Raw genomic sequence first — 27,014 nt, 5'->3', positions numbered from 1 at the left:
AAATGGCGCAGTACCTGTCTCATATATCGTTGGAACCGCGCCAAGGGAAGGGATAAAAGAGGGACTGAGAGAAGAAAGGAAGAAAGAGGTGCCGAATAATTTCAACCACCTGGGGAGTGCATCGCACAGCACACGGGCACCTTAGCGTTTTTCGTCCATAAAAACGCAGCCGCCGCAGTCGGGTTCGAACCCGGGAACTCCGGATCAGTAGTCGAGCGCCACGTTGGTTTTCCCAAATCTGCCTTGTGTGCGCCCGCGTGCATGCTGGTGACCTGCCACAGTGGTGAGTGAAAAAGTACGAGGAAAAGTTTTTCTTTTTTAGAAACCCAAATTATAAATTGGAGATGCACAAATCATACAAGTAAATACAGTATTTGCAGTGCTCTGTGGGGGATGAAAGCATGCAAAAAAAAATGGTTTGTGCATCTGTTGGCTGCACCACTAATGACGATGCAAAAGTATTTCTTGAATATGCTACTGCACTACCCAATTAGCTCCATTATTGATCGCAGTAATAATGTCATTCTAATATAGAAACCATTATGGCGTGACCATACTAAAACCACTAGGGCAGAATAATGTCATATCATGACCGAACACTGATATGTCATAAGACTGCAATATAGTGTTTACCAGCATCTTCAGAATGCTAAGCACGTTTCATTTTAACTTTACTGAAATTCAAAACTTGGACATGCCTATGAAGCTTGGTACTAGAATGATTTGGTAAGTTAGAGGGCAATTAAAAACAAACACCACCGTTCCTTTAACTACTGAATGCTTTCAATCTGGATCAAGTTTACATTGCTGATCCAGCAGAAACAAGGAGGCGAAGGCTTTCGCATACTCCTTGCAAACAAGGTGCAAAAATGCAAGTAGCTAGTTGCACAATCTTATCAGTAGAATTGCCTTATGATAACTTCCACTTGCTGGAGAAGAAGAATGTTCATGTAGAAAAGGTGCTAACGAGTCATGACATATTTCAGCACAACTTCCTTGAGTACCGCATCACAGTTGAAGAGAGAAACGACGTCCAAAGCTGACGCAACACTGTTTATTTCATTTAGTATGTAAAAACGGTACACTCAGTCAGAAAAGTGCACATGCAGTACAATTGCTTGTACGCACAGATATGTTGGTGATTAAGCCACATTATTTTGTTTTTCTTTAAATTCTGCACAAAAACGGGCCACAGTAACATCAACATTTGTGAGGAAAATGGGCGTTTGAGCACTACTTTTGAAAGCCTTGGATGAAAGTTGAGCCACCAAGATACAGCCCTGAAATGAAGAATGCATGCAAAAAAGCAGCTCGTTTTACAAGAATGTCCGAGAAAGCTGCACTAAAATGCAGCGAAGGCTCTAGTAGATTTTAATAAAGCGATGAGCTGTTTCTTGTTTGTTTTGCAAGGAGTCCCTTCCTTTGTTTGTCTATGTATACAGCTACCTGTTGTCATTACTGTACCACAGAGTTAAGAAAAGTGATCTCTATGTTGGGAGTAACTACACAGCTTCAAGTTAGTATTCAGGACACACATTACATGACACAGCCCAAATCAACATCAAGATTTAATGCCATACACAGTGTTATAGTTGTAATTTATGGTCATTCTAATGAAAATGTCTCGAAACTAGTTATGCACTGTACAAGAAAATCTACTCAAGTAACAGATACAACTTTAATAATGAAAGTTTTTTGGAAGTTAGTTTCAGGTCCATGCAAAGTGCACTGTTCCAGTTAATTCTATGATATCTAATGCTCTGGTGATGAAGGAAATTGCAAACATTATGCAAAATTCCTTCACAAATGTGTGTAGTCATAAATTCAGCTATTGGTACAAATATGTTGAAATGCACATCAGCATGCAAGTCAATTCAAATGCTAGAAGCAGCATACATTTGTCATCATCTGCACTACAGCTAAGCAGTCTCCAAATAGAGATTCAGTCAAACATGTTTAAAGTGCACAAGCAGTACTCTGCGATAAAAAGGGATGGGTTGAAGGTACAATTTTCATGTCCACATCGCTTCTGCAGCGTTGCAAAAAATGCATGCAAGTATGGAACGAGAAAGTCTCCATTTTCAATGGCCTTACGCCAACCACAGTGACGGACATTACAAAAGTGCCTTAATAAGTTAATTTAGTTCAGCCGACTAGCTAGTGCACTGTATTAAAGTAGTGCACATGAGCCAATTATAATTTGAAAGTTGCGACCATGCCGCATAAATCTATATTGCTATTTTTTTATTTTCAAAAAAGCTGTGCCTGGTACTGTGGCTTGGTAGATTTGACTAATTTCAGGTGCAAAACCAAAGTTGAGCAAGCAGGGACCCTGGACACCATGCACAGGGGAGACCTATCACTAATGCAACTCTGTCGTTCTAGGCAGCAGTAGGCCCAGCCATTATGCCAATATAATCGTGGACAGATTTTAACAAGTTGCAATCCAGAGGCACGTCTTCCATGGATGGAGTTGTGCTCCCTGACAGCTCAAATTTTGTTTCACACCACAAATTAATGAAACTACAATACACAGTGGCACCACCTAAGTGACCTTGCAAGTGAAAAAAAAAACCGGTTATGAATTTTACTTGGTGGCACATTACTTCAGATAGAACTGCTCAAAAAGTTGGTTGCAAAATTTTTGGTTAATCAACCAATTTGTTCATAAGGCATTTTAATAACGTCCTTCCCATCGTTGCAGCAAATCCAATGAGCATCCTTATGCAGACCAAAAGTCGTATTTGCGAGCATATTCAGGAAGCTCATCTGAAATGCCCTGTATGTACACTTACACAACTACACTTTCAAAACTGGCAGCAATGATCAGACATCCCCTGTTATGCTCTGCTGTTCACAGCCTGTGTACTCTAGACAAGCATGACTGGGTCTCTCAATTTCAGGAGCAAATGAAGCTTTAATGGTAGAAAGTGTGCGCTTACACCCACAGACACCACAAGGTGAAACAACAAGCAGGCAAGAGGGCCACTTTGTCACAATCAAGATGAGAAAGACAAGTCTCTGGTCGTTCAATAAACGATTCCACCATTCCACACCAGGTAACAATTAAGCTAGGAACCGCTCGCATGCAAGAATTTTTGTTGAGCTTCTAACGCCTCAACAAAAGTAGTGCAACAACTTGCAACAATTTCTGCAAACGATGGTCTATCACACTGGCACATGTTCTTTGTGTAACGGGCAGAGCACATTAACGGACGGCAGGTTGGCTACACAATTTCATACTGATCCTTCCTGCTGTGAAATATGGCAGTCAATCTTACACCCTACACACATGATATCATGGTGGCCTAACACATGAAGCTCAAGCAGCTGCTAATGCAATGAGCTTTCAACAATCAAAATTCATGCACTACAAAAAATTTATTTCGCTGCAGCCTTGTTTACATATGCTTCAACAATTGCGAAAACTCGCCATTCAATAAAATGTACAGATGCACATAAGCTGTATAACTGCTTGTTCAGTGTAGAAAAAAGTAAACTAAAAACACTTTGTACGCTTAACCAAAAGGTTCACACAATGCAGGTAAATGCTGCAATTCAATATGCAAGTTAAACGAACTGAGTAAAAATAAAAGAAGAAGCATTACAACGTGGGGGAAATTTGTAAAACACAACAGAACCGGGGCTGCTGGCAGCTTTAGTGCCTCAGAGCTTCCCATAGGTGACTCCCAGCGAGTCCTGAAGCCCCATCAAGAAGTCCCTGCACAAGCAACACGTAAAGTTTATGTTAATAAAAGCATACGACCCACAGAGATATTGAAGTAGTAAAAGAACTGAAGACTCACCCAATGCTGGCACTCCCACTTTCATCTCCATTCTTGAACAGTCCTTGAAGTTCTGTACAGGCCAAAAAGAAAGGAAGAAAGCAGGTGTCTTTCGTGATGCTTAGCCATTTTTTTTTTTTTTTTTCCGTATATACATTCAAACCCGGTTATAATGAACCCATGTAGAGGGAAGTTGTATGCACAGGATTACTCCTGTGCATACCTCTCAGAGTAAGAGGTTTCCTGCTACTGATTAAGAGGTTGCCTGCTATCCTAACCTAGCCAATTGTATTTACTCCCAAGCATACAGCTTCTACTCCTCCATGCAGTATCTATATACCATACTGGTATAAGAACCTGAAAAACTTGCTGCTGGTTGTCCCCTGCTTTATCACATGTACAAATTTTTTGCCAGATTCCATGCATACAACAAAATTTGCAAATGCTGGGCCTAGCGCCAGAGCATCTTTTCAGATTCCTTGAATCACTTCACATTTATTGTGCACCCGAAGAGCATTATGTTTCATGGCAGCTACGTTTAATATCAATTTGTAACATCTTCCCTGTGATCTTACAAGTGTAGTCCCACTATCATTTGTCCATATACCATTGTGCTTGGCATCATCATGCACACTTTGCAATGAGCTGCTTGGCACTAGAAAAAAAAACAAAACAGAAAAGCAAGCCACACTATATTCATTCTATCTAAAACCACAGGCTCCAAAAGCCTTTAAGGTCCTTTTAATGTCCTTTTAAAATCCTTTATAAGGTCCATTGACTAAGTTCTTGGGTTGTAGAAGACCTTCCTGGGTTCCCTAAAGCTCTTTATCGGTGTTGAACCCTCCCTAATTTTTTCAGCTGGATGAGAAAGTCCAGTGGAGCTGTGTGTACCTGTTCAAGTTAAATTGAGACATACCTATTCAAGGACTCATGCAACCATCTGTGACTACAAATGGGATGCAAAAAAATACGTAATAGTTTAGGAAGTATCCCACTACTGTAGTTTATTTTGCTTGCTGAATCAGGTTTTGTGCTGCTGCTCTCCAACAGTGGAATTTTTTTTTTAAATGTGTCCTTAAAATAGATAGCACAATGTACCCAAATGAACCGGCAAAATAAACTAGAGGAATGCTTTGCATCCGATTTCTGGTCAAAGATGGTTACATAACCTCTCCTCCTGTCATAGCTACATCCCAGCTATGCTGGGATAGACCAATTTTGTGTTTAAATGATTGCTCACTTCGGCTTCATTAATGTGCTGCCTCTGAGCAGCTTGAAGCTTCTGCTAGCACTGAACACCTTGAATCCATACCTTCAGTCTCCCTCTGGTGAAATTCTGAAGTGGAGGCTTCGATAAGTTTGGCTGCCTGCTCCAACTGCCGGTCAATGGAACGACGACTTTTCGGAGCTGGCACTGAAGCACTCTTTGTGACCTCATCTCCGCTGCTACCTTCGTCACTTTTTTTCTTATCAGATATCTGTAGCCGGGCAGTCACTTGCATTAACTCTGTTGGAGTTATCTGGAGGCAAAACAATGTTCAACGTAAGCTTGGTTTCACAATAACAGGACCACAGGAAATATTGGTGCACCTCCATAATTTAGCTGCCAGGGCCTCTGGCATAGTTTTTACGAAATAATAATAACATGCATCACAATCACAAAAGGCGCTTTACATAACTGCGAATATAATTAAAAATTGGCTAGGAGAATAGTCTTAAGAGAGCCACGAGCATGAATATAAACAGGCGGGAAACCACGCCACTGAGGCCAGTGTGTGCAGACAACTACAACACTCCATGAAAACTTTTCTTGGCAATGAAGGAAATAGGGGTGTCTGTAGCTATGTCACTCTGCTTTGATTGCGTTGCCAAGAAAAGTCATGGAATATCATGTTGCATCAAAAGCAATGCCATTACACGGACATGAATATCTGCTGGTTCAGAATGCAGGCTCCATCAGTTGCTTGGTTTGGTTTATTGTGGTTTAACGTCCCAAAGCGACTCAGGCCATGTGAGACGCCGTAGTGAAGGGCTCCGGGAATTTCGACCACCTGGGGATCTTTAATGTGCACTGACATCGCACAGTACACGGGCCTCTAGAATTTCGCCTCCATTGAAATGCGACCGCCGTGGCCGTGATCGAACCCGCGTCTTTCGGGCCAGCAGCCGAGCGCCATAAGCACTGAGCCACCGCGGCGGCTGCTCCCTCAGTTGCATTGGATGGAAGCAACTACAAGACGAATTACTGGCAATGTTTTGAAATTACTGCACAGGCTCAAGACCTTTAAATCAATGCCTCATGATAAACATGAGCACCATAAAGAGATATGACAGGTTGGTGCACGGGAGTGGTTATGTTCTTTAGCCACTAGATGCCACAGTGAGTGACTGGCTTTAAACAAATTTTTAAGCTCTAGCAGCAATGTTCGCCATGCAGAAAAAAAAGTTTTTCTTCTTGTCTTCATCATCATCATCATCAGCCTTACTACACCCACTGCAGGGCAAAGGCCTCTCCCGTGTCTCTCCAATTAACCCTATCCTTTGCCATCTGCATCCACCCTTTGCCTGCAAACTTCTTAATCTCATCCGCCCACCTAACCTTCTGCCGCCCCCTGCTACGCTTACTTTCTCTTGGAGCCCACTCCGTTACCCTTAAAGACCAGCGGTTACCTTGCCTTCGCATTACATGCCCTGCCCAAGCCCATTTCTTTCTCTTGATTTCGACCAGGATGTCATTAACCCGTGTTTGTTCCCTCGCCCACTCTGCCCGCTTCCGATCTCTTAACGTTACACCTATCATTTTTCTTTCCATGGCTCGCTGCGTTGTCCTTAACTTAAGCTGAACTCTTTTCGTTAGCCTCCACGTTTCTGCCCCGTAGGTGAGTACCGGTAAGATTATGCTGTTGTACACTTTCCTCTTGAGGGAAATTGGTAAACTGCCACTCATGATCTGCGAGAATTTGCCATATGCGCTCCACCCCATTGTTATCCTTCTAGTTATCTCCCTCTCATGATCCGGATCAGCTGTCACTACCTGCCCTAAGTAGACGTATTCCGGCACAATTTCTAGGCTCTCGCTGCCAATTGTGAACTGTTGTTCCCTTGCTAGGCTGTTGAACATTACCTTGGTTTTCTGCATGTTAATTTTTAGACCCATCGATCTGCTCTGCCTGTCTAACTCGTTGATCATGATTTGCAGTTCACCTCCTGAGTGACTCAGCAAGGCAATGTCATCAGCAAATCGCAGATTATTTAGGTATTCTCCATTTATTCTTATTCCCAACTGTTCCCAATTCAGGCCTCGAAAAACCTTCTTGTACATGCTTGCATTGTGAACACAGTGCAGTATCAAAACCATGAGCAAAAAAAGTGCCCCTCTTGTCTCTGCTCAATACCGCATCATGTTACTGTGCTCTGTAACATCACTTGAAATGTGGAAATAAAAGTAGAGGCACAACTTTATTCGCTGCTCAGGCATTAGTTAGTTAAAGTTAGTGAAAATTAAGGCAGCTAAGAAACATGCACAAATTCCACACCTCCCGCTTCAGGCCCGTATCCGATGGCTTTAGGTGTGAAGTATCCTGCAACCTCAGAAACTCTTTAGCAGCTTGGAAGGAGACCAGGGTGTACCTGAACAAAAAAAAAACGAAAAAGAAATGGCCACTTTGTGTTTAGGCACAGCTCTAAATGGTGATGCAAAATCTGAAGAAAACCTTTCATGATTACTTTCAGTGAGTGCCGCAGACTGCAGCTCACCGATTATCACACACAAAGCCTGCAATGGGTGCAAAATGTGCAGCTAGCATGCAGAGCACATTTCTGTAGCAACATCGTTTGAGCAAAGGGACTGCATAAAACTTGGACTATTCAAAGCATCTTCTGTGTGTATATAAAAAGAGCCAGATGCATAAAACTAGTTTCCTCTTTTGCATGGATTTTCATAACTGGGTGCTGTTCACACAGCAGTTGCTGAATGCAGTTTTGGGTATTCATAGCAACGGCAGGCCTAGGAACACATGTAGCTCAAGCTTGACCACAGTGTAAGCTTAAAGTAAATGAGTGTAACACTCTGGTACGTCTCCTGTATAGGAAATTCAAAAGGATATTTTACAGCGCCAGCTGTTAAGTGCCTATTCCTGGGTTTCATGTCGTAGTTGTAGCTGTCGGCACAACCAATGGGTGCGTTACCTTGGGAACCACTTAGAGGGTGGCTACTGTGGAAGGAAGGCGGCATGTGTAACAGGTGGGTGGTTACCACTGGAGCCATCTGCAGGGGGGGTTACTGTGGAAGGTGGAGGGTATTGTGAGTGAAGGAATCCCCAACCGGAGATTACCATGGAAAGAGCATGAGGGTTACAGTGGAAAGAGGGTATGGCAAGAGCGTGGGAAGGCGTGGGAAGGCATAACCGGAGAGTGATTACCACGAGAGGCATCCGGAAGCTGGTTACCAAGGATGTAGGAGGGTGCGACGAGAGCAAAGGAATCCCCAACCGGAGGAGGGCATGGCGAGAGCATAAGAAGGCGCAACAGGTGGATGGTTGCCACAAGCACTACTAGTTGGAGGGCAGTTACCCTGAAAGGGGGAAGAGAGTTGCTATGGAAGGGGGAAAGTATAGAGAGAATGTACGAAGGTGTAAAATGATGGTTGGAACCATCCAGAAGGCAGTTACTGCGGAAGGAGGAGAATGTGGCAAGAACGAAGGGATCCCCAACCAGAGGATGGTTACTTCTAAGGTATGGGGAGAGTATGAGGAGCAAAAGGAGGGTGGTTGCAAGGGGGACCACCATGAACTACCCTGGATGGAGGAAGAGGGCATGGCAGGAGGTTAGGAATGCATAACTGGAGGGTGGTTACCGTGGAAGGGGGAGGGAGAGTATGGTGAAAGCGAAGGAATGTAGCACAGTCCATCTGCTGCGGTGCCAGTGCAAGCCTGGAGAGACTGACTGGACAGGAGAGCTGGTCGAAAAACTAGTATGCGTGGAAAACTAAAAAGAGGGCTCTAGAACTAGTATATGGATTTGTGAAGTCACTCTCATATTCTCTATCTCAAGGTATTGTAAAATATAAATAAGTTGACAACTGTCGCTGTATTTTACATTACACAGTGTTAACCGTCCTGTCAATTTTTTACCCTTTCGATTTAAACAACAATGCGGAACGCCTATATTTCATGAAAGCAAGTCTGATTTTAGTACTTAAGGCAGTGACGACCACTTGCGGAAAGCCGAAACGAACACATCTTAAAGCTTTGCAATTCTTTGGGCAAAAGAGTTTCTCCCATGTACACAAACTCTGGCTGAAACAATGTGCTCACACAGAGCGGTGTAAACCCAACAATGCACCATCACCATAGCCATCTCACAGAAAAATATATGATGATTACCCCAGCATGTCTTTTTCCGGAAGATTCCAGCTGAAGTTTTGGATGTAGTAGAGGTTGCTCTCCAAATAGGGTAGCTTGCATTTGACGATCAAACACGCCAGGATAGGTATCAGATCATCGGATGTCAAGTGCAGCTGTTCTGTATTGAACCAAAATCCGTGTTGTAAATGCCACTGGAAAAATTTCCTTTTTTATTGCTTTCGTTACGACAATTTATGTCTTTTAATGCAGTACTGTAAGCCTAAGGCTGCGATATTACAGAACGAGACAGTGCAAGGGAAAGAGGGCTGCGAGAAGAAAATACACAAGAACAAATACTCTTTCTCCTTTTTCCTCCACGCCAGACCACTTATTTCCTTCACTGTGCTACAAAAAAATCTAATGGCATATATTGATGGCAAAGCTTGGAGTGAGTGTAAAATGCTTGAGTGCTCACAAGTAAGGCTTGCCTCACGCAGGAAGGATTAAATGCCGAACGCATTTCCTTATTTTGCTACATTTGTTCATGAACGAAATTTGCCACTCCGTCATAAGCGTTGGCTTCTAACTGTCACTGAACCCTGCGACAAATAAGAGGCCCACAGCTTTACCAATGTGTTTGTCACACTCAGCACTTTTCACATGTGCTGCACTTATACTCAACTTTATAATGCTCCACATGCACCAACATGGCCTCCACCAAAGACTGATGCTAGCATTACATATCAGACTCCTGACACTAATTAAAGTTTCCTACACCTAACTGCTCCTCTCCCACTTGATTTGTTTTATGAAGGTCATACTTTATGTCTAGGTAAGTTCACAAAGACAGATTTGTAAGTTTCTCTTTACAACTCATAAATTTTGAAAACTGGACATCAAATTCCATCAACAAAGATGGTGCAGGACAGGCATCCCTTTTAATGTGCAGTAGGGAAGTGAGCAGATCTGAAGTTTATGCTGGCAAGTGAAAGTGATAACTTGTTTAAGAGAAGGAGTAGCACATCACAGCGACTACATAAATCCACAGTATGAATTTCTGATGGTTCCATCTATTTCTTTTATTAGACTCCAATGACATGCATAGCACTGAAGGGACCTGTGTTCAACTTCAGAGTACTCCTTCTCAAACAACAAAAAAAGAGCTTGCTGAAACCACTTCCACCCTTGTTAATGAAGCTCTACACTAACTAGTCGGTCTGTTACGGCACTAAAGATGGCTATTATCCCATGAGGTACCATGCTCAGAACATTCTTGAATAACAAGTAAAGCTAGCACTGCAAGTTATAATTGGCTGAGACAAACGAGTCATGCTGAGAAGGGCAGTCAGCTTTACAAGAAGCCCTTAATCCTTTTTGCTCCAGACTCTGCTCCCACTGTCATGCTCTATGCAACTGCAAACGAAGTTACACTTATACTAGTACATATTTTACACATTCTAGTGTGGCAAAACACAGGAGGAGGGCCCTACCATGTGGATTCTTCAGACGAGCACAACTGTATGCAGTGGAGTCGTAAATCTCTTCCGACAGCATTTTCTGAAATGAAAACAACAGACTATGCTCTACATTTCAGAGAGCGCTAAAGGCGTCGCCTTGGTCAGCTTTCTGCACTTTCCCTATCCCATTCAGGAAAGAGTATGCGCAACTGACTGTTTTGTTTGCAGTTTTCAAATGAAAGCCCCAAAAAAGAGCTTAAATGCAAGAGCAATTTTAATAAAATGTGCCATCACTATTGGCAACAGCACAGAATATACATCAGCAGCAGGAAGAAGGAACCTCCACATACTTTCCAACTGCTCCCACACCACATATGCTTTTAGTCAGTTCTTTCCCCTTTTCTTAAGCCTAGTAACATAGCATCTATCTACTTCTTTTCTGTGGCTCTTTACCCTCACCTAACCATTTCTAAAAGTGGTTTCTGAGGCCCTATTTTCATCTCAATAAAAGAAAATCTGTAGCATGTTCTAGCCGCACATTTTTCTTTTTTAAAGGACAGTATACAACCAACACAGCATGCTCCTTCAAAGGCTTCCATGACTGCAGTTCCCCCCGCAAGTTGATAGCAACTGCACCTGTGCCAGCTTCAGTGTTTCAGTGCACAGCGAAAGAATGACATGTCGCCAGAACAGACATCCATGCTGCAGACATTTTCTTTTTCGCATGCTTTGTTTAAAATTGGCAAAAAAAAGACACACAACTGTAATTGGGGGTTTCTTCGACTTAGAATTTTGCAAGACAATTAAAACTTCTGACACAACTCCAACAACTTAAAATAGTTGACTAATAATCACAATTAGTTAATCAAGGAATAAAAGGTAAGTTCCAGCTGCACTACACAGCCACCAATAACACAGCTTCAGTTTGTAATCCTGTGAAACGAATCGCCTTATTGAAACTTTAGACTGATTCATATTGTTACGGGGATGTTGCGGCGGTAAGTCTATATGGCGGCTGCTCTGAGAAGGCCAGCACTCAGCTCAGAACCGAGCGCCCAGCTACCAACTGTCAACGTCGTCGTCGTTCCGCGCACCGCCACTTCTTCGTTCATGATTCGTCCACTTGTAACACTATCCCCCTCGGCTGAAGGCAACGTCCCGGTGCGTGTTAGGCGTGCGATGTCGATGGTGGGTGATAGGGCTTGAGGCGAGCTACATGAACGACTTCGGACTTCAGTGGAGCGGACGTCGACTTTGGGTGCAGCGGCGTGATTTCATACGTTACGTCGGTCACTGCCCGTAATACACGATAGGGACCTGTGTAGCGCGGCAGAAGTTTTTCACATAACCCCACACGACGGGATGGGAGCCACAGCAGGACGAGAGATCCGGCAGGGTATCGCACATCACGGTGCAGGCCATCGTACCGGTGTTTTTGAGCCTCTTGGGAGGCGGAGAGCTTGTGTCGAGCAACCTGGCGGGCAGCGTCTGCTCGGGCGATAGCGTCACGCGCATATGTAGTGACAGGGCCAGCTGTGGGCAGCAGAGTGTCGAAGGGCAGTAAGGGGTCTCGTCCAAAGAGAAGATAGAAGGGCGAGTAACCAGCGGTATCATGGCGCGAAGAGTTGTAGGCGAAGGTGACAAAAGGCAAGATTATGTCCCAGTCCCGGTGGTCGTCGGATACGTACATGGCGAGCATGTCTGTCAGCGTGCGGTTGAGACGCTCCGTAAGGCCGTTCGTCTGAGGATGATAAGCAGTGGTGAACTTGAGACGAACGGAGCACGAACGAAGGATTTCGTCAACAACTCGGGAAAGGAAGCAGCGGCCACGGTCGGTAAGGAGTTACAAGTGGACGAATCATGAACGAAGAAGTGGCGGTGCTATTCTTGGTGACGGTCACGATGAGGTGCGGAAGAACAACATTGCGGGAGAGAACGACATCGGCGAGTGGACAGGCAAGATAATCCCCATCAGGAACCGCAGGAAATGGGGACATAGGCAGATAAACGGCAGAGTCGGGGGGCAGGCGAGCGTACTCGGTGGAGCGAAGGCGGGGCGTGGAGCTTGAGGGTGTGTCGGCTGAGGACCAAGGATCACATTGTGAGGGCAGTGTTCGAGGACGGTGAACAAAACTGGGATGTGGCAATCGGCAAGAGTGACGCGGGCAGTGCACATGCCAGTGACGGCAGCAGTGCTGCCATCGGCAACGCGAACGGTGGGCGAAGCGGCAGGGGTCTGAACTTTTTTGAGGCGACGGCAAAAGGATGAGCTAAGAACCGAGACTTGGGCACCAGTGTCAATGAGGGCAGAAACAGGAACACCGTCCACAAAAACGTCGAGCAGATTACAGGGCGAAGGCTGGGTCAGTAGAGGATTTTCAGGTCGGGGCACCAATGCAGCATCACCTCCGGGAGCTGCACTGGCTAGTTTCCCGCGAAGCGGCCTGCAGAGGACGGTGAGTAACTGCGGTGCGGAAGAGGTGAGCGGGAACGGTGGGCTGTTGGGGAGGGAGAGCGGCTGGTTCTACGAGGAGGCGGTGTGGACTCGGCGCTGGGTGGGTCATTCCGAGGCGTGAAGCGGCGGGGTCCATAGTCATAACGGCGGTCAACGTAGGGCAAAGGTCAGGGAGGTGCGGACCAACGGCTGCGGCAGTGGCGGGAGATGTGGCCTACGCGCGAGCACGTAAAGCAGATCGGCCGGTCGTCAGGAGTACGCCACTCATCCGGATTGCGATACCTTGTGTAACGTGGGACGAAGGTGTTGCGGGCCGTAGCAGTAGCGACCACGGGAGAGATGGGGCTCGCACTCCGAGGTTCGACGGGACGATGGCTGGAGGGCATGCCCAAGTTGGCGACCTCCTGGCGAACGACAGCTTGAATAAGGGATATTGTGGCCAGGGTGTTGTCCGACAAGGGCGCGTTGGGCGTAACAGGAGCCAGCGCCTCCAGTTCACGGCGCACGATGCGAGTCACGTTGTCGGGTTTGGAAGGCTGCCTTAGTGTCGGCAGATCCTCGCACGTGGAACTGGCAGCTGTGTTAGGCAGGCGGTCGAAGCGGTGTGCAATGCGCCGGTGCTTGGCCTGCTCGAAGCGTCGACACACCTGCAGAACGGAGTCAACCGTAGAGCAGTCCCGGCAGAGAAGAAGGTGGAAGGCATCGTCGGCAATGCCTTTAAGAATGTGGCCTACTTTATCGTCTTCGGTCATGTTGGGATCGACCTTTCGGCACAGTGCCAAGACGTCCTGGATGTATGTAATATATGATTCAGTGGCCGTTTGGGCGCGAGCTGCAAGTTCTTTTTTGGCAGCAAGCTGACGGCCAACTGGTTTTCCAAACAGGTCGCGGAGCTTTTGCTTGCAGGCATCCCACGTGGCAATCTCTTCTTCGTGGGTTTCGAACCAGACGCGTGCGGTGCCGGCGAGATAAAATATTACATTGGCCAGCATCAGCGTGGCGTCCCACCTGTTGTGCTGGCTAACACGCTCATAAAGCGAGAGCCAGTCCTCGACGTTCACGCCATCTGTACCGCAGAATGTGCCCGGGTCGCGAGGGTGGGCTACGACGACAGTTGGCGTGGCAGGCGCAGACGGAGGGGCCGGGTCGGTAGTCATCCCGTCGTCTCGTCGGGTCGTCGGCATGTCGGCTCGAACCCGCGACCTCCACCAAAGATGTTACGGGGATGTTGCGACGCTAAGTCTATATGGCGGCTGCTCTGAGAAGGCCAGCACTCAGCTCAGAACCGAGCGCCCAGCTACCAACTGCCAACGTCGTCGTCGTTCCGCGCACCGCCACTTCTTCGTTCATGATTCGTCCACTTGTAACAATATGAAGCACCTGCAAACTTGGCTATACATACACTACTATTTTCACCAAATAATTTTCTGGACTCGAAGCAGACAGGCAAAAGTGAATAACCATGTAGCCTGAAAAACAAAACAAAACAAAAAACCTAGACCCTGCCGCGCATGCAGTTTTGCAAATGGCTCCATGAAACTGTCCGCATCATTAACACTATGTCTCAACTTATGCACTATATGTAACCATAGCTCAACAAGGGAATGTTGCTTACCAGAGTGGTCTTCAAGCACCAAAGCTTCTCCAGAGGAGTAATCTTTGAATCCAGTGATGCAAGCTCCACAACCTAAAATGAAGAAAAAAGAAAGAATAAAAGAATAACTTAATGGTCACTCAGCAAGTTTTATGCAGAAAAGAAATATAATGAAACCTTAAACGACCTTTTCAAAACATGTTTACCATCCTATTCAACAATCACTGATCTGCATGCCAACATGACACCGAAGCCAATGCTAAAAAATGCTTGTGTACCAACCTTTTACCGCAAGTTTCAACCAAACAAAGTGTTATAACATTGAGGAAACAAGCTGCAAGTCCAAAGCATGAAAGCCATGTTTAGGAACTTCAAACTGAGCTAGCAGTCATTCTCTGCAATGAAACTGAAGAGACGACCCTCCCAAAGTAAGAATTACTGAAGCATTTTTGCACACTTTTATCTTTTCTTTCTTGATCACACACTGCGAATTAGATTACAGAAGCCAACAGAATTTTCGGATTCCAATAATTCGGACTTGCGCGATATTTCGGACCTCAATGAGGAACAGTCACGCACCTCATAAGAACATGTACATTTTCATGACCAATATTTCGGACTGTGTGGAGTCCAAAAGTGATTTTTCGACTAAAATAGACACTATGAAGACCGTTTTTCAACCTAAAATTTGTTTTTTTTTGTTTTTTGGCTTAATATTGACAAGAGCGGGCATCGCTGTCGCAACCAACCGGTTCTCCGCTGCTGTGAAAGGTGCCATCTTGGATTTAAACACTCATTCCAACGGGCTGGCTTGGATAGGCTTGGCTATTTGAGCATCATGGCTGCCATTTGATATAACGGCACACTCTTGGCTGCCATCGAGATGGCATACAAAGCACACCATCGCAATGAAAACCGAACAGCTGCAGCATCCACCGCTGCTTGGACGACGCCGCCCGCAGTAACCGAGGGCTCCAGATAATTTCAACCCCTTGGGGTTCTTTAATGTGCAGTGACACTGCACAGCACACAGGCCACTAGCATTTTGCCTCCATCGAAATGCAACCGCCGCGGCCGGGATCGAACCCACATCTTTCGGGTCAGCAGCTCAACACCATAACCACTGAGCCACCATGGCGGCGAGTTTTCAAAGAGAGAAGCCTCTAATGAAAAGCAGAGATTTTAGCCGGCAAGTAAAATTTGTTGACATGCTACTCTGCGTGCGGAAGGGAATTGGGGATAGAAAGATGGAGAGACAGAGGCACACAAAATGATAAAGTGAAGAAGTAAAAGAAGACAATAATAATAAAAAAATGGGCATTGAATTTGGGCTAAGGTGCATCAATGAGTAATGCTACAAGGTATTAAATGACGAAGTGCAATGTCTTACAAAGGGGCTGACAAAGTTTACTGCACAAAGGCAACATAATGGTGAGACGTAAGGAGACATTAGAGCTTGTTGGATAGACCAACGCGATCTAAACAGGCAAATAAAAAGTTAGTTGCATGTCTCTGCTACGTAAAGCAGGCTAAGAGACCTAACACGCGGTCCACTGTTAGAGGCACTTGGGTGAGCGACTCCATACAACGTTCACAGTATGCATGTTGTCAGACTACCCTGGGAATTCAAATGGAATATGTTGTACTGTTTCTACTAAGAAGCAGGTGTCGCAATGCAGACTGTTCACTTTTCCTAAAGAGTACCGGAAGCTGTTTGTAAATGCGGCACTCAGACAGAGACAATGATGAACAGTTTGTAGATGGCGTGGCAGACTCTGTGAGTGGTGGCCACATTGCAAGACCGTAAGAAGAAGGCCTGGATACTGCTTTGGTGAACTGCAAAGCAAGTTTGAATACTTTAGTAGCATCAGAGTGTACATGTATTTACTTTGTGGTTAATTCGACCATCTTGTACTTCTGTTAATCATTTATATTAGCTAAAGATCTTTCTCTTCTTTTAATGTTTCTTTTGCTCAATGCCTGATATGTAGGCAATCAAATATAAATGGCTCCCAAAACATGTACTTATATGAAAAAAGAAACTGCTTTCTCTCAAAAGCCGCCGCGGTGGCTGAGTGGTTATGGCGCTCGACTGCCGGCCCGAAAGACGCGGGTTCGATCCCGGCCGCGGCGGTTGAATTTCGATGGAGGCGAAATTCTAGAGGCCCGTGTGCTGTGAGATGTCAGTGCACGTTAAAGAACCCCAGGTGGTCGAAATTTCCAGAGCCCTTCACTACGGCGTCTCTCATAGCCTGAGTCGCTTTGGGACGTTAAACCACCCCAAATCAAATCAAATGCTTTCTCTCAAAGAATTTGTTTTCGATAAGGTAAAAGAGCATGTCTTTGAAAATGCAGCACTCCCTTCTTTTTCAGCTTTTGCCACATTTTGAATCGATGCTCTATTACCAACTTACCATGCTCTGCACCTGCTGGTACTAATACAAACCTCAGTACAGTTTTCTGCAATCAAAGGTAATGTGCTCCAACTCTGTAGTCTCAACAAGACATTTGTTGTTAATAACAGTCGACCAGCACTCACAGAAAGCAGCACACTGTCTACTATTCAAAGTCATGGACATTTTGCAATGCACAGCAGAGCCATTGCATTTGAACTGAGATGATCATGAGCTCTGAATGATGACGGCTCTGCGATGATGACCATGGCTCTCTGAAACCGACTAGCATTTTCAGGACACCTACGCAATCTAAGGTACCATTTAACAACTCTGATATCGCATTTCACTCTTGAGTACTTTGCACAGGAAGGTGAACTTACTGATCGAGGCAGCGGGCAGCAGAAGGACTCGCGAACCCCAAACTGGTCAGGACTGAAGCCAGCCAAATGTAGCTGCCGCAGCTTCTCAACAAGCACTGCATCTTCTTGTCGACAGAACTGCTTCACAGCAGCAAACACTTTCTGGTGAACCACACCCATCACATAGCTGCATGAGCAAAAATAGAAAGCACGTAACACACCCCAGCTCTACTCAGTTGAAAAGCTGAAAGATGGCTCTTCAACGGCAAGGCTTCACCAACACTTATCCGCCTTTTTTTACATAACTGCATGGCAGAGGCATGCCTCTCCTCTATGAAGCCAGAGGCTCCAGGAAAAAAAGACATTTAACACCTTTGCGACTTCTAGTGACTGCTGTCAGCACGACGGCACTGGAACTTTGCACTAATATTTAATGGCGTGCATACGCCTGTTTTAACTTAAGAACCTATGTAAAAAGCTGCAGTCAGACTTCTGCTTTCCAATGTTGTCTTTCTAGCCAAATGCCTTTACATGTACCGTATTATAAGCTCCAGCATTAACTGTACGGAAGCCATGGGTAGGCCAAGAGTGAGCTCATCGGTTGTTACATAACAAGTCATAACTAAAAAAAGGCTCTACTATCAGCACGACATAATAAAAGGAAGGCCAGCGAAACAAAAGCATTAAAGATAAACACATAAAATCTACTCTGATTGCAATGATAACCTATATGTCATAGTTAATTAAATCCCCAACAACTGATACAGCCCTGAGCTCTCTACCCTATTTCGCTCAAGTACTCCAGTTCAGTGAAATTTTACCACAATTGTAATGGCACTGATTTGGCAAATGGCTCAAAGTTTACTTCATTCCACACTGGTATTTGATTTTAGCATTTTGGCAACACAAAACATAGACACACAAAGCCAACTGTTGCATTATGAAGAATCACCCGGATGTGACGAAATTGTCTTCTAAACACAAAACACGCGTTGTTCATTCATGCACTGAAATAGACATGATGAGGCCTTTGTACCTTTCTGTGGCCAGAGATATCCTTTGGAATGTAGCGCCATAGCTGCTTACAGGTGGTTCTTGAGACCTTTGGAATGCCTAAGAACAAATACAAAGCAAAATAACGATAAGGAAAGAATTTACTACCAAGGGTAAGCCTATCTTATATAACAAGGTTATTAATGTGCAGGTGCACTTTGATTTTCTGTGCAGCAGGCATAAAAGTGCACTGACATTTAGCATAACACCTAGTAGTCAGATTACTTCAGGACGTTTCGAAGAATAAAAATTGCAAATATAAGCTGCCACAAAGCTGTACATAAGTAGCCGCACACCAAAACAATGCCAACAATCTTATGTGCCCAGTTATCTCTATTAGTAAATATCACCCATCGCAGAGGACACCTGCAAAAACTACGGAGATAATTGGAGAGACCAAGAACAAAATCAAAACAGCTCCAAAGATAAAATATTTTTAATGCGCCTAATTTCAGAAGCTGATGGAGCCACTAGGGCAGCTAAGAATTGTGAGGACATCACCCCTGAACCTCTAGACATAATCTCTAAATCTAACAGGCTGTTTCAGGGCATCAGTGATGAAACTGTGACAGTAGCCATGAATGCAATGACAGCAAGTTACTTTTTTTCTAGTATAATAAAATAACCTCTACAGCTTAAACCAAAGATCTGCAGCCTTCCTGGTGCTTGAAGGCATTATAGTACACAACAAAGACAATTCCATGCTTTAATGGAGAGCATCACAAGCTGACAAGGAGCAACTGGCTAAAACCTGAAAGATAAAGGCGCATGCATGCATGCACCTTTATCCAATAACAATGTCACAAAATTACATGGCATCACAAACAAACATCACACCATTACAAAAAATATTATGTTCACTCTGGTCGTCACAGTCAAATAGCGTTGCCCTGGCATGTAAGAATCAATTTAACAAATGACTATTTCTTAACCTTTTGAAGGTTTTTGCACACATATGTACAGTGGCGGTTTTTCTGTCCCGCAAGGTTTTTGCCGTACGAAAACGGTTTAAACCCTCAGTCTGAAATTTCGCACCATAATGGCAACGCATGCTCACTGGGACGTGCTGCCGCCTCCTAGGACTTACAAGAAGCGTTTTGAAATTTGATTGCGCTTCTTTCTAGCGGAGATAAACAGATCTGATTTCTGGCTTCAGTGTGTCGCGCGGTCTGCGCAACACCTTTTTGTGGTTTCAGTTTCGCCGCGTGATCGCAACAGAGGTGCTATTGGCACTACCCTGCAGGGGCCGAGGAAGCTGATTTCCATCTTTATTGGCGCTGCTCTTAGCTTGCTTATCACCGACACTGTGTTCTCACTCTCCTTGTTTACTGTGTTTCCTTAGAGTTCTTCAGATGCACGGCAAAGCTGCGATGTGGCCGAGCGCAGTTCCCACTCTCTTGACACCGACAGCGATGACTCTTTCGCGTCTTATGTGTGTATACTGCGATAAAGTGCTGTGCGTAGACCAGTGTTTCTTCAAGAAATACCGCAACACACTATTGAAATACTATTGAACATTTCGCAGTGCTGAGTGATGCTGACATCAAAATACTGTTACTAATTTTTAGTTTACTATTTCTTCCCGACCTTACACATTTTTTACATTCAAATCTGCAATAAAGTAATTTGACCATCTGGGAAAGTTTTAAAACAAATTCGACCCTCATAGGGGTAACAAGAGTGTTGCAATCAAACATTAGGTGAGGTTGCAAGGGAGGACGAAACATTGACTCCACTCACGTCTACGGCCCAAAGGACAATATCCTTAAGCTTCTGTGCCGTGTCGTGCAGGTAGGCAGGTAAGATCATGTAGGTGCCACAAAAGCTCTCCAGCTTTTTATCCAGTTCCTTGAGAAGTGATGCATGCTGGGGCAGGCCCCGAAGGTATACCAGGGACCTTAACAAGAACAGGACACGAATGAAGGATAAGCACCATAACAGAATGTATGGAGACACAGGGTGGCAAAAAAGTGGGGGTGAAATGAGGTTTGACAATGACTTGTGGCAGCATAAGCAGTGACACCTCATCAATGAAAACTGACAGTTTTACTGTCACTTTCACAAAAGCAGAGCATACACAAGGATACGGATTCAGTCAAACAAAGCAGCAAACTGAGCTGCTCAAACAGAAGTTCAGTCACCTTTCCTTAAGCAGTTCAATACATAGGGCATGATGGACAATCTGAAAACAGGCAAAGCATCTTGCAGCCTTATTAGGTATGCACAAACCTGCTAATGCAGTAGTACACAGCAATAAAATAATTTCTGCATTAACACCTCACTTCTTTAACAATAAAAATTCATTTCATATAGATTTTGTTCGTTTCAGCACACTTTGTAGCAAACATTGTTTAATCTGTCTTTGAAGAGTGGTGTATCACCTGCTGTTGAACCCTGACATGATTACAGCCCTTGTTATGAGAGTTGAGTTTTTTTTCCCAAGTTGTACGTTTGTTTTTCTGTTTGTTATGCATGTTCACATCGCTTTTTGCCGTTGCAAACCAATATGCCCCCCTTTATGTAATGCCTTCAGTCCTTTAAGGAAACAATAAATGAAATGAAAATGAAATACTATCTGCACTACTGACAACTACTTAGTGAAGTAGTAGCATGAACTTCTCAGCATGTACAAGCAGCATGCATGATCAACAAGCATAGCTTTCTCAGAACTGGGTGAAATCAATTGAAGCAAATTCAACTAGAGAACATGCACTGTATCGTCTTTTCCCCAGAGTCTAACAGAAGCTGCTTAGAACAGGCTTCAATAAGGGCATGCCTTTCCAGGCTCAGCAGGCTGGGCAAACCCAGGTGTACACACTTACTCTTTGTAGGAAAGACACTTCTCCAAATCTGCAGGGCTGAGCGAGCCATTTGTGTCCTGGAAAAAGATGTGCGACAATTCAAGAGACATCTTACGACAAAAAAACCTCGCCTTTTACTCTCTGTCTAGAATCCGAGACACGGAATGCTTACCACATCCAAATCTGATGAAGCTCCCTCGAAAGGCTTGCTTATTGTAAGAACCCTGTACTGCTTGAACTTCTGCAACAAACAGAATGCGAAACACGCACACTCAGTTCCACACCTTGCAAGAACAATGTAAGCAAAGAGAAAGCCAGCAGAACAAATGGAGCAAAAGTGCATGGCTTGCTGCATCACATTCAGACTTCTCACAGAACAGCCGAGCAGTTTTTCCTGTTTTGTGGGCACTCACACAATACTAGTAATTTAAACCACTGTCATTTTTTGATGCACAAACTTCACACTGCGAGAGCCTCCACTCAAAGAGTATAAAAAGGACATTTCATTTTCGTGTAAAACCCAACTAAAATCCAATTTTATCAGACTCTAGAAGTTTGAACAGACTTTTTAAACATCCGGCAATCTCAAAATGAAACTTTTTATTACAAATATCATAATGAAATTATTTGAGTATATGTATTAATAATAATAATAATAATTAATTTTGGGGGAAAGAAAATGGCGCAGTATCTGTCTCATATATAGTTGGACACCTGAACCGTGCGCCGCAAGGGAAGGAATAAAGGAGGGAGTGAAAGAAGAAAGGAAGTAAGAGGTGCATTCGACCATCTGGGGATCTTTAACATGCACAGACACCCCACAGCACAGGAGCACCTTTGCATTTCTTCCCCTGTTTTCAGGAGCATAATTAGTTTCAGTATATCTTAGCGTTTTGCCTCCATAAAAACACGTAGCCGCCGCGATCGGGTTCAAACCCGGGAACTCCGGATCAGTAGCCGAGTGCCCTAACCACTGAGCCACTGCGGCAGGTTGTATATGTACTAGAAAATTGGTTTTGGGGAAAGGAAATGGCACAGTAACTGTCTCACATCTCTGCAGACACCTGAACTGTGGAGGGGATAAAGGAGGGACTCAGAGATGAAAGGAAGAAAGAGGTGCTGTAGTGGAGAGCTGGCTCCTGAATAATTTCGACCACCTGGGGATCTTTAACATGCACAGACACCCCACAGCACATGGGCGCTTTTCATATTATAGAAGAATAACAGAAGACTAATTGGGTGATTTCTTATGGGTCATTAAGACACTTTCAATATTTTTTGGTTCTTAGTGAAATGAAACTGTAGCTAAAAACCTGCCATATGAAACTATGCTACTTATATTGTTATTGAGCTACACCATCTGATAGAAATGTTCAATTATGGAAACGAAAACAAAGAGCCCTAGGTATAAGATGACTCTTGAGTAATATCAAAACCGAATTTAGAGTAGAAGAATGAAAAACACCTTATTTGCAACCGTAATTGCCCAGTCATAATTATTTCATGAAAACACCACAGACTACTCTCACAATAGAAAAGAAACACATCAGATAATCGTGAATCAATGAGCTTCGGTGCTATTGTTTCTGAAACACAGATGTGTTCTCTAATTGACCTTGAGTCTATGTCCACTCTTTCCTTTATTGTGGATAATGAACAAATGGAAATTAATCACAATAACTGGGATTAGTCTTAATACTCCTAAACTGAAATCAACATTAAACAGCTTCTATCAAAGAATGATGGCTTTTGCCAAGAAGAATTTCACAACAGTGACATCATATAATAAGTTAAATTCCAATATGAAGATAATAAATCTGAAATCACTGTAGGCAGCATAAAAATATCTGATAAAAATAAGTGACCGTCTAAGGCTGCTTTTAACAATTACACAAAGCCCAGCCATCTGCAATGTCTCAGCACGAAGCAGCACGTGCAGCGGAAAAGGCTTTCAGATGACAAGACAACATGATGGTGACTCATGTCTCAAGTATCTGAAAAACACAGCTGTTATGGCCTGCACTACTTGCATGCTTTCCTTATTACAAGAGCAAGGCGTGTTTTTTTGGCAGAAGTTGTGCAGACGCTGACTCAGTAGAAAAGTATTTGCAGCATTGTCTGAACGCCTGTAGTTATCTACCACAGATGACACAAATACTCTATCAATCAAAAAGGGCATGTACCCCAGGAATGAGGAGTTGCACATCAATATAAAAAAGTAACCTTCCACATAATGGTAGCAACAAGCATGCCAACCCCAACTACTAGAATGAATTCATATCAGTGCTTGTTCACCAGCATACATCATTTTCGTCGCTCATATCGCGAGTCATAATAAACATGACTGCAAACGCAGCCGTTAACCAATGACGGTAACCACTTCTGAAAATGTACATGCTCTTAATATGCAGTGTTAGAGTGCTCCTGCCCAAAAAGAACAGTTCCTCTGCTGCCGTGTGCACACGACAATGTGCAGCCTTTGTCAAAAATACACAGCCCACTGATTTGCTTTACGACTGTGCCATGTGGCCCGCTTAGCATCATCGATATCCCAAACCTCTCAAGGAATACAAAACTTTCGTCCTTACCCTTCAGAAGCTTAGGACTTATAAAGTGCTAGAGAAACCCACTGCACAGCTTAGAAGCAAGCCCCATGAGCTGAGTATTTTTGACAAAGTTTGTACATCGCACACCAAAAATTTGCAGAGCATGACACTGACAAAAAAAGCTCCATTTTCTCACTGCCCAAGCAGGCAGCATGGAATGGTATGAACAGCACAGGCATCACTTTGCAAACAGTGTAATGTGCCCTGAATCATAGGCACTGCACCTCAGATGCAATGTAGTTTGATTTTTTTTTTTTTTCCATGAGCTCATGCTCCGTAAAATTTTGGTCCCAGATGTACACATTCAATTCAGCCACAAAATTTTTGAAGATTGGTGCTACACGGTTCATAAGCAAAAGATGTCAAGGGCTATGCTACACTAAAAAAAACGACAGGCTCGAAAATCAAATTTTGTTTCCCAATAAAATGCGCAGTCAAAGCCTAGTATTAAACATGCACTCTGATAAAAGGTATTATACCCTGTTGTAGCAAAGCTCTTCACCAAGAATCTTGATATTAAACTCGTTAGGAAAGCCTGGAAAGAAAAAAAAGATATAAAATGTGATCAATGCTAAAAGCATGTGCATGCAACCAGCCTGAGCATATTTCGATGCTTCAGTTTCCTCCAATTGACTGTGAGCTGACTTCTGGGACATAAACATTTCATCTACTATATTACTATACCAATTTACTGGTACTAAAGTATCATTAAATTCCCTAAATGAGCAACAAAGAAAAGCCTAGATAGTGCTATAGTGCATGTGACAGGTAGCCTCAGACTTCATATGTACAGAATAGTTATCAATGGTACAACACTGCATTTCCCTGAGCTCCAAGAAATTTTACCAAATACTTGATAAAAAAAAGTCTCTGAAAGTGAAACTTGGCTCTCTGTTTTCACCACCAAAAACAAACGTTCGAGCCTGCCTAAGCCCTCAGAATTCTTTAATAAAATCTCACCGATGTTTAAAGACTGCAGCCTAATTTACAGCATGTAATGAACCAGATTTAAGCATTCTGGCAATACGTGCTAAAGCAGATCTCAGACTATGCTTCGGCTGTATCATGCAACTAACAAAAATGACAACAGATCAGCACTGAGTTTATTTTCACCGGTAACTAGCTAGGCAGTGCTTCGAGTAGTTGCCAGAGATTTAGTTCATGTGTCAAAAAGTATGTGGAGTTGAACGTTGCAAAACTGCATGTGGGATGAGAGATGCCGTAGTGCAGGGCTCCAAATCAATTGCGACTACCCAAGATTCTTTACCATACACTGACATCCCACAATGCAAAGGCGCTTTTTAATTTTGCTCCTATCAAAATGTGGTCACCTTGGGCCAGATTCAATTCCACAACCTTAGCCTCAGAATCAAATGCCAAACCCACTTAGCCACTGCAATGGGCAGGCATTTGGTGTTTACTTACTTTGAACTCGAAACTGTACACATGCATGGAATTGATGCCCCTGTTTTGAGGTGGCATTTTCTCGGCAAAATCGTTGAATACAAAGCAGCGAAAGCATAATCTTCAACACCCACTTGAAGAACCCAGGTATAAACAACTTAACAATGAAGCACCATCATACAAGTACTAATTGTGAACATCAAAAACAAGTTGTTAAGCATTTAATACATGCGCCCACTAAAAGAAAACACTAATGCCTCGCTTACATGGCCAGCCCATTGGCAACATTACATGCGACCGTCGAATTCATCAAATACATACCTGAAACTGCTCGGATGTGCGTGCCATCCACTTCAACACTCTTCTGTAAATTGTTCCCACAGGATGTGTACTGCCTACGATGAGAATAGCAGACTCGGAAAATGTACTTATTTGGCGCGAAAAACCTACACTAACGTGCATCCGACAAAAAAAAAAAAAATCACCACTACATAAAAAAGTGGAAAACAATAGCAGTAGAGCCTTGTTCTCACCCTTTGAAAAGCGGCGATGGCTTCAAGATATGAGCATCTAGAGAAAGCACAGAAAGAAAAAAAATTATTTATAGACGATAAATCATGCAGTGCTCTTAAATCAATGTTCTTTGTGCTGCAGGGTTTTCTGCCCATTCCCTGAAAACATGCATGCTCATGATGCAGATAAAAAGAGAGCTTTTAACCTGACTGCCAGAAAAATGGCATAGCTGAGCCACCAGTCATGATGGCAGCTATATATGCCCTAATTAGGATTCTGGTCTTGTTCATCGGTACATAGCAATAACCTGCGATCAACCCTTCTTGATACGAGCTCCGAGAAAACAACATTCAGAGGTGTTACTGGCAGGACAAACTTATTTTTCACCAACTTACCGACAAATCTCGAGTTGATTTTCACCCCTTTCAGCGACGGTGCGTGTGGCACACATATCAGCCAGCAATGTGTTTGAGCTTCTTCATATTTTGATCGGTACGTTGTCTGCGGAGGAAGGTAGAGCCGAAAAAAGGAAATACGTGATGGTCTCTGTTCGCAGACACAAACACAGGAAACGTGCTAGACTGAGCGACAGATATAATTAACGAAACAGGCGCGATTCTCATGAAATGATCTAGCAAAGTAATTCAAGCTGCTCTAAATAGGGCGTCGTCACCACCGCAGTGATAGTATCAAAAAATTGCAAGTAAAGTGCTCCACAGCACTCAGGTGCAAACACTGCCGTACCAGTTCTAATTGACAACACTTTGTCATGCTGAAAATATGCCAAGACACTATACCTGCAAGAGCTTGTAGAAGGGGTTAGAATCCAAGTCGTCAGCGGACATCCTTTAGCGAGGTGCAACTTCACAGATTTCCTTGTTTCTTCCCTGCTTGTCGAGCGGTCAACACCAGGCTGCACACAAACAAATCACGCAACGACTTAGCGCTTTACGCCAGCGTCAAACAGAAACGTAGGCTCGTAATCTGACGTAGGATGCCTGAGCGGCGTGAGTCAAGGCGGCGGCGAACGACATGCGCTGATAACGTTATACATTTGTCCGGGAGTGATGAACGCTGATGATAAGCTTTCCGGTGAATTTATTTCAGCGTCGACTGCACTCGCTGCGCCCCGGCAAACAGCGGGAAAGTGATGCAGCACACACAATGAAACTAGTGCGTCGGAAAAACTACCGACATTCCGAGAGCTTAAACATCTGTTACGGATTGCGTCGACCGCGAAACATGT

General features: G+C 44.0%; 2 protein-coding genes across 2 annotated transcripts in view; one reads left to right on the top strand and one right to left on the bottom strand.

Moving 5' to 3' along the window:
• The window catches only part of LOC144120942 (uncharacterized), a 7,408-nt gene extending 6,012 nt beyond the window's left edge, over positions 1 to 1,396 (top strand). Inside the window, exon 7 of the mRNA XM_077653765.1 lies at positions 217 to 1,396. The gene's annotated coding sequence lies outside the window, so the exon portion shown is untranslated. The remainder of the gene's footprint in view (positions 1 to 216) is intronic.
• LOC144120941 (ankyrin repeat domain-containing protein 27-like) lies at positions 1,035 to 27,014 on the bottom strand. Its single transcript, XM_077653764.1, has 17 exons — positions 26,566 to 27,014; positions 26,164 to 26,269; positions 25,789 to 25,825; positions 25,577 to 25,650; positions 24,331 to 24,386; positions 21,418 to 21,486; positions 21,267 to 21,322; positions 20,185 to 20,341; positions 18,428 to 18,504; positions 17,413 to 17,578; positions 14,658 to 14,729; positions 10,621 to 10,687; positions 9,170 to 9,308; positions 7,322 to 7,415; positions 5,098 to 5,305; positions 3,807 to 3,858; positions 1,035 to 3,721 (listed from the first exon to the last, which is right to left on the bottom strand). The coding sequence occupies exons 1-17, from the start codon at positions 26,611 to 26,613 to the stop codon at positions 3,667 to 3,669; spliced, it is 1,533 nt and encodes a 510-aa protein (XP_077509890.1). The 5' UTR covers positions 26,614 to 27,014; the 3' UTR covers positions 1,035 to 3,666.

Source organism: Amblyomma americanum, chromosome 2, assembly GCF_052857255.1.
Source record: "Amblyomma americanum isolate KBUSLIRL-KWMA chromosome 2, ASM5285725v1, whole genome shotgun sequence".
Taxonomy (NCBI): domain Eukaryota; kingdom Metazoa; phylum Arthropoda; class Arachnida; order Ixodida; family Ixodidae; genus Amblyomma; species Amblyomma americanum.
The sequence above is the reverse complement of the archived record's forward strand: the minus strand, read 5'-3'. Positions and strand labels throughout refer to the sequence as shown.

What these genes read in the sequence shown, in the direction of transcription:
- LOC144120941 (XM_077653764.1), bottom strand. Translation starts at nt 26,613, where the DNA reads ATGTCCGCTGACGACTTGGATTCTAACCCCTTCTACAAGCTCTTGCAG. An exon ending in ATATCTCTGGCCACAGAAAG is followed by an intron (nt 17,579 to 18,427) that starts GTACAAAGGCCT and finishes TTGCTCATGCAG; the next exon opens with CTATGTGATGGGTGTGGTTC. An exon ending in ATACGGGCCTGAAGCGGGAG is followed by an intron (nt 5,306 to 7,321) that starts GTGTGGAATTTG and finishes TTTTGCCTCCAG; the next exon opens with ATAACTCCAACAGAGTTAAT.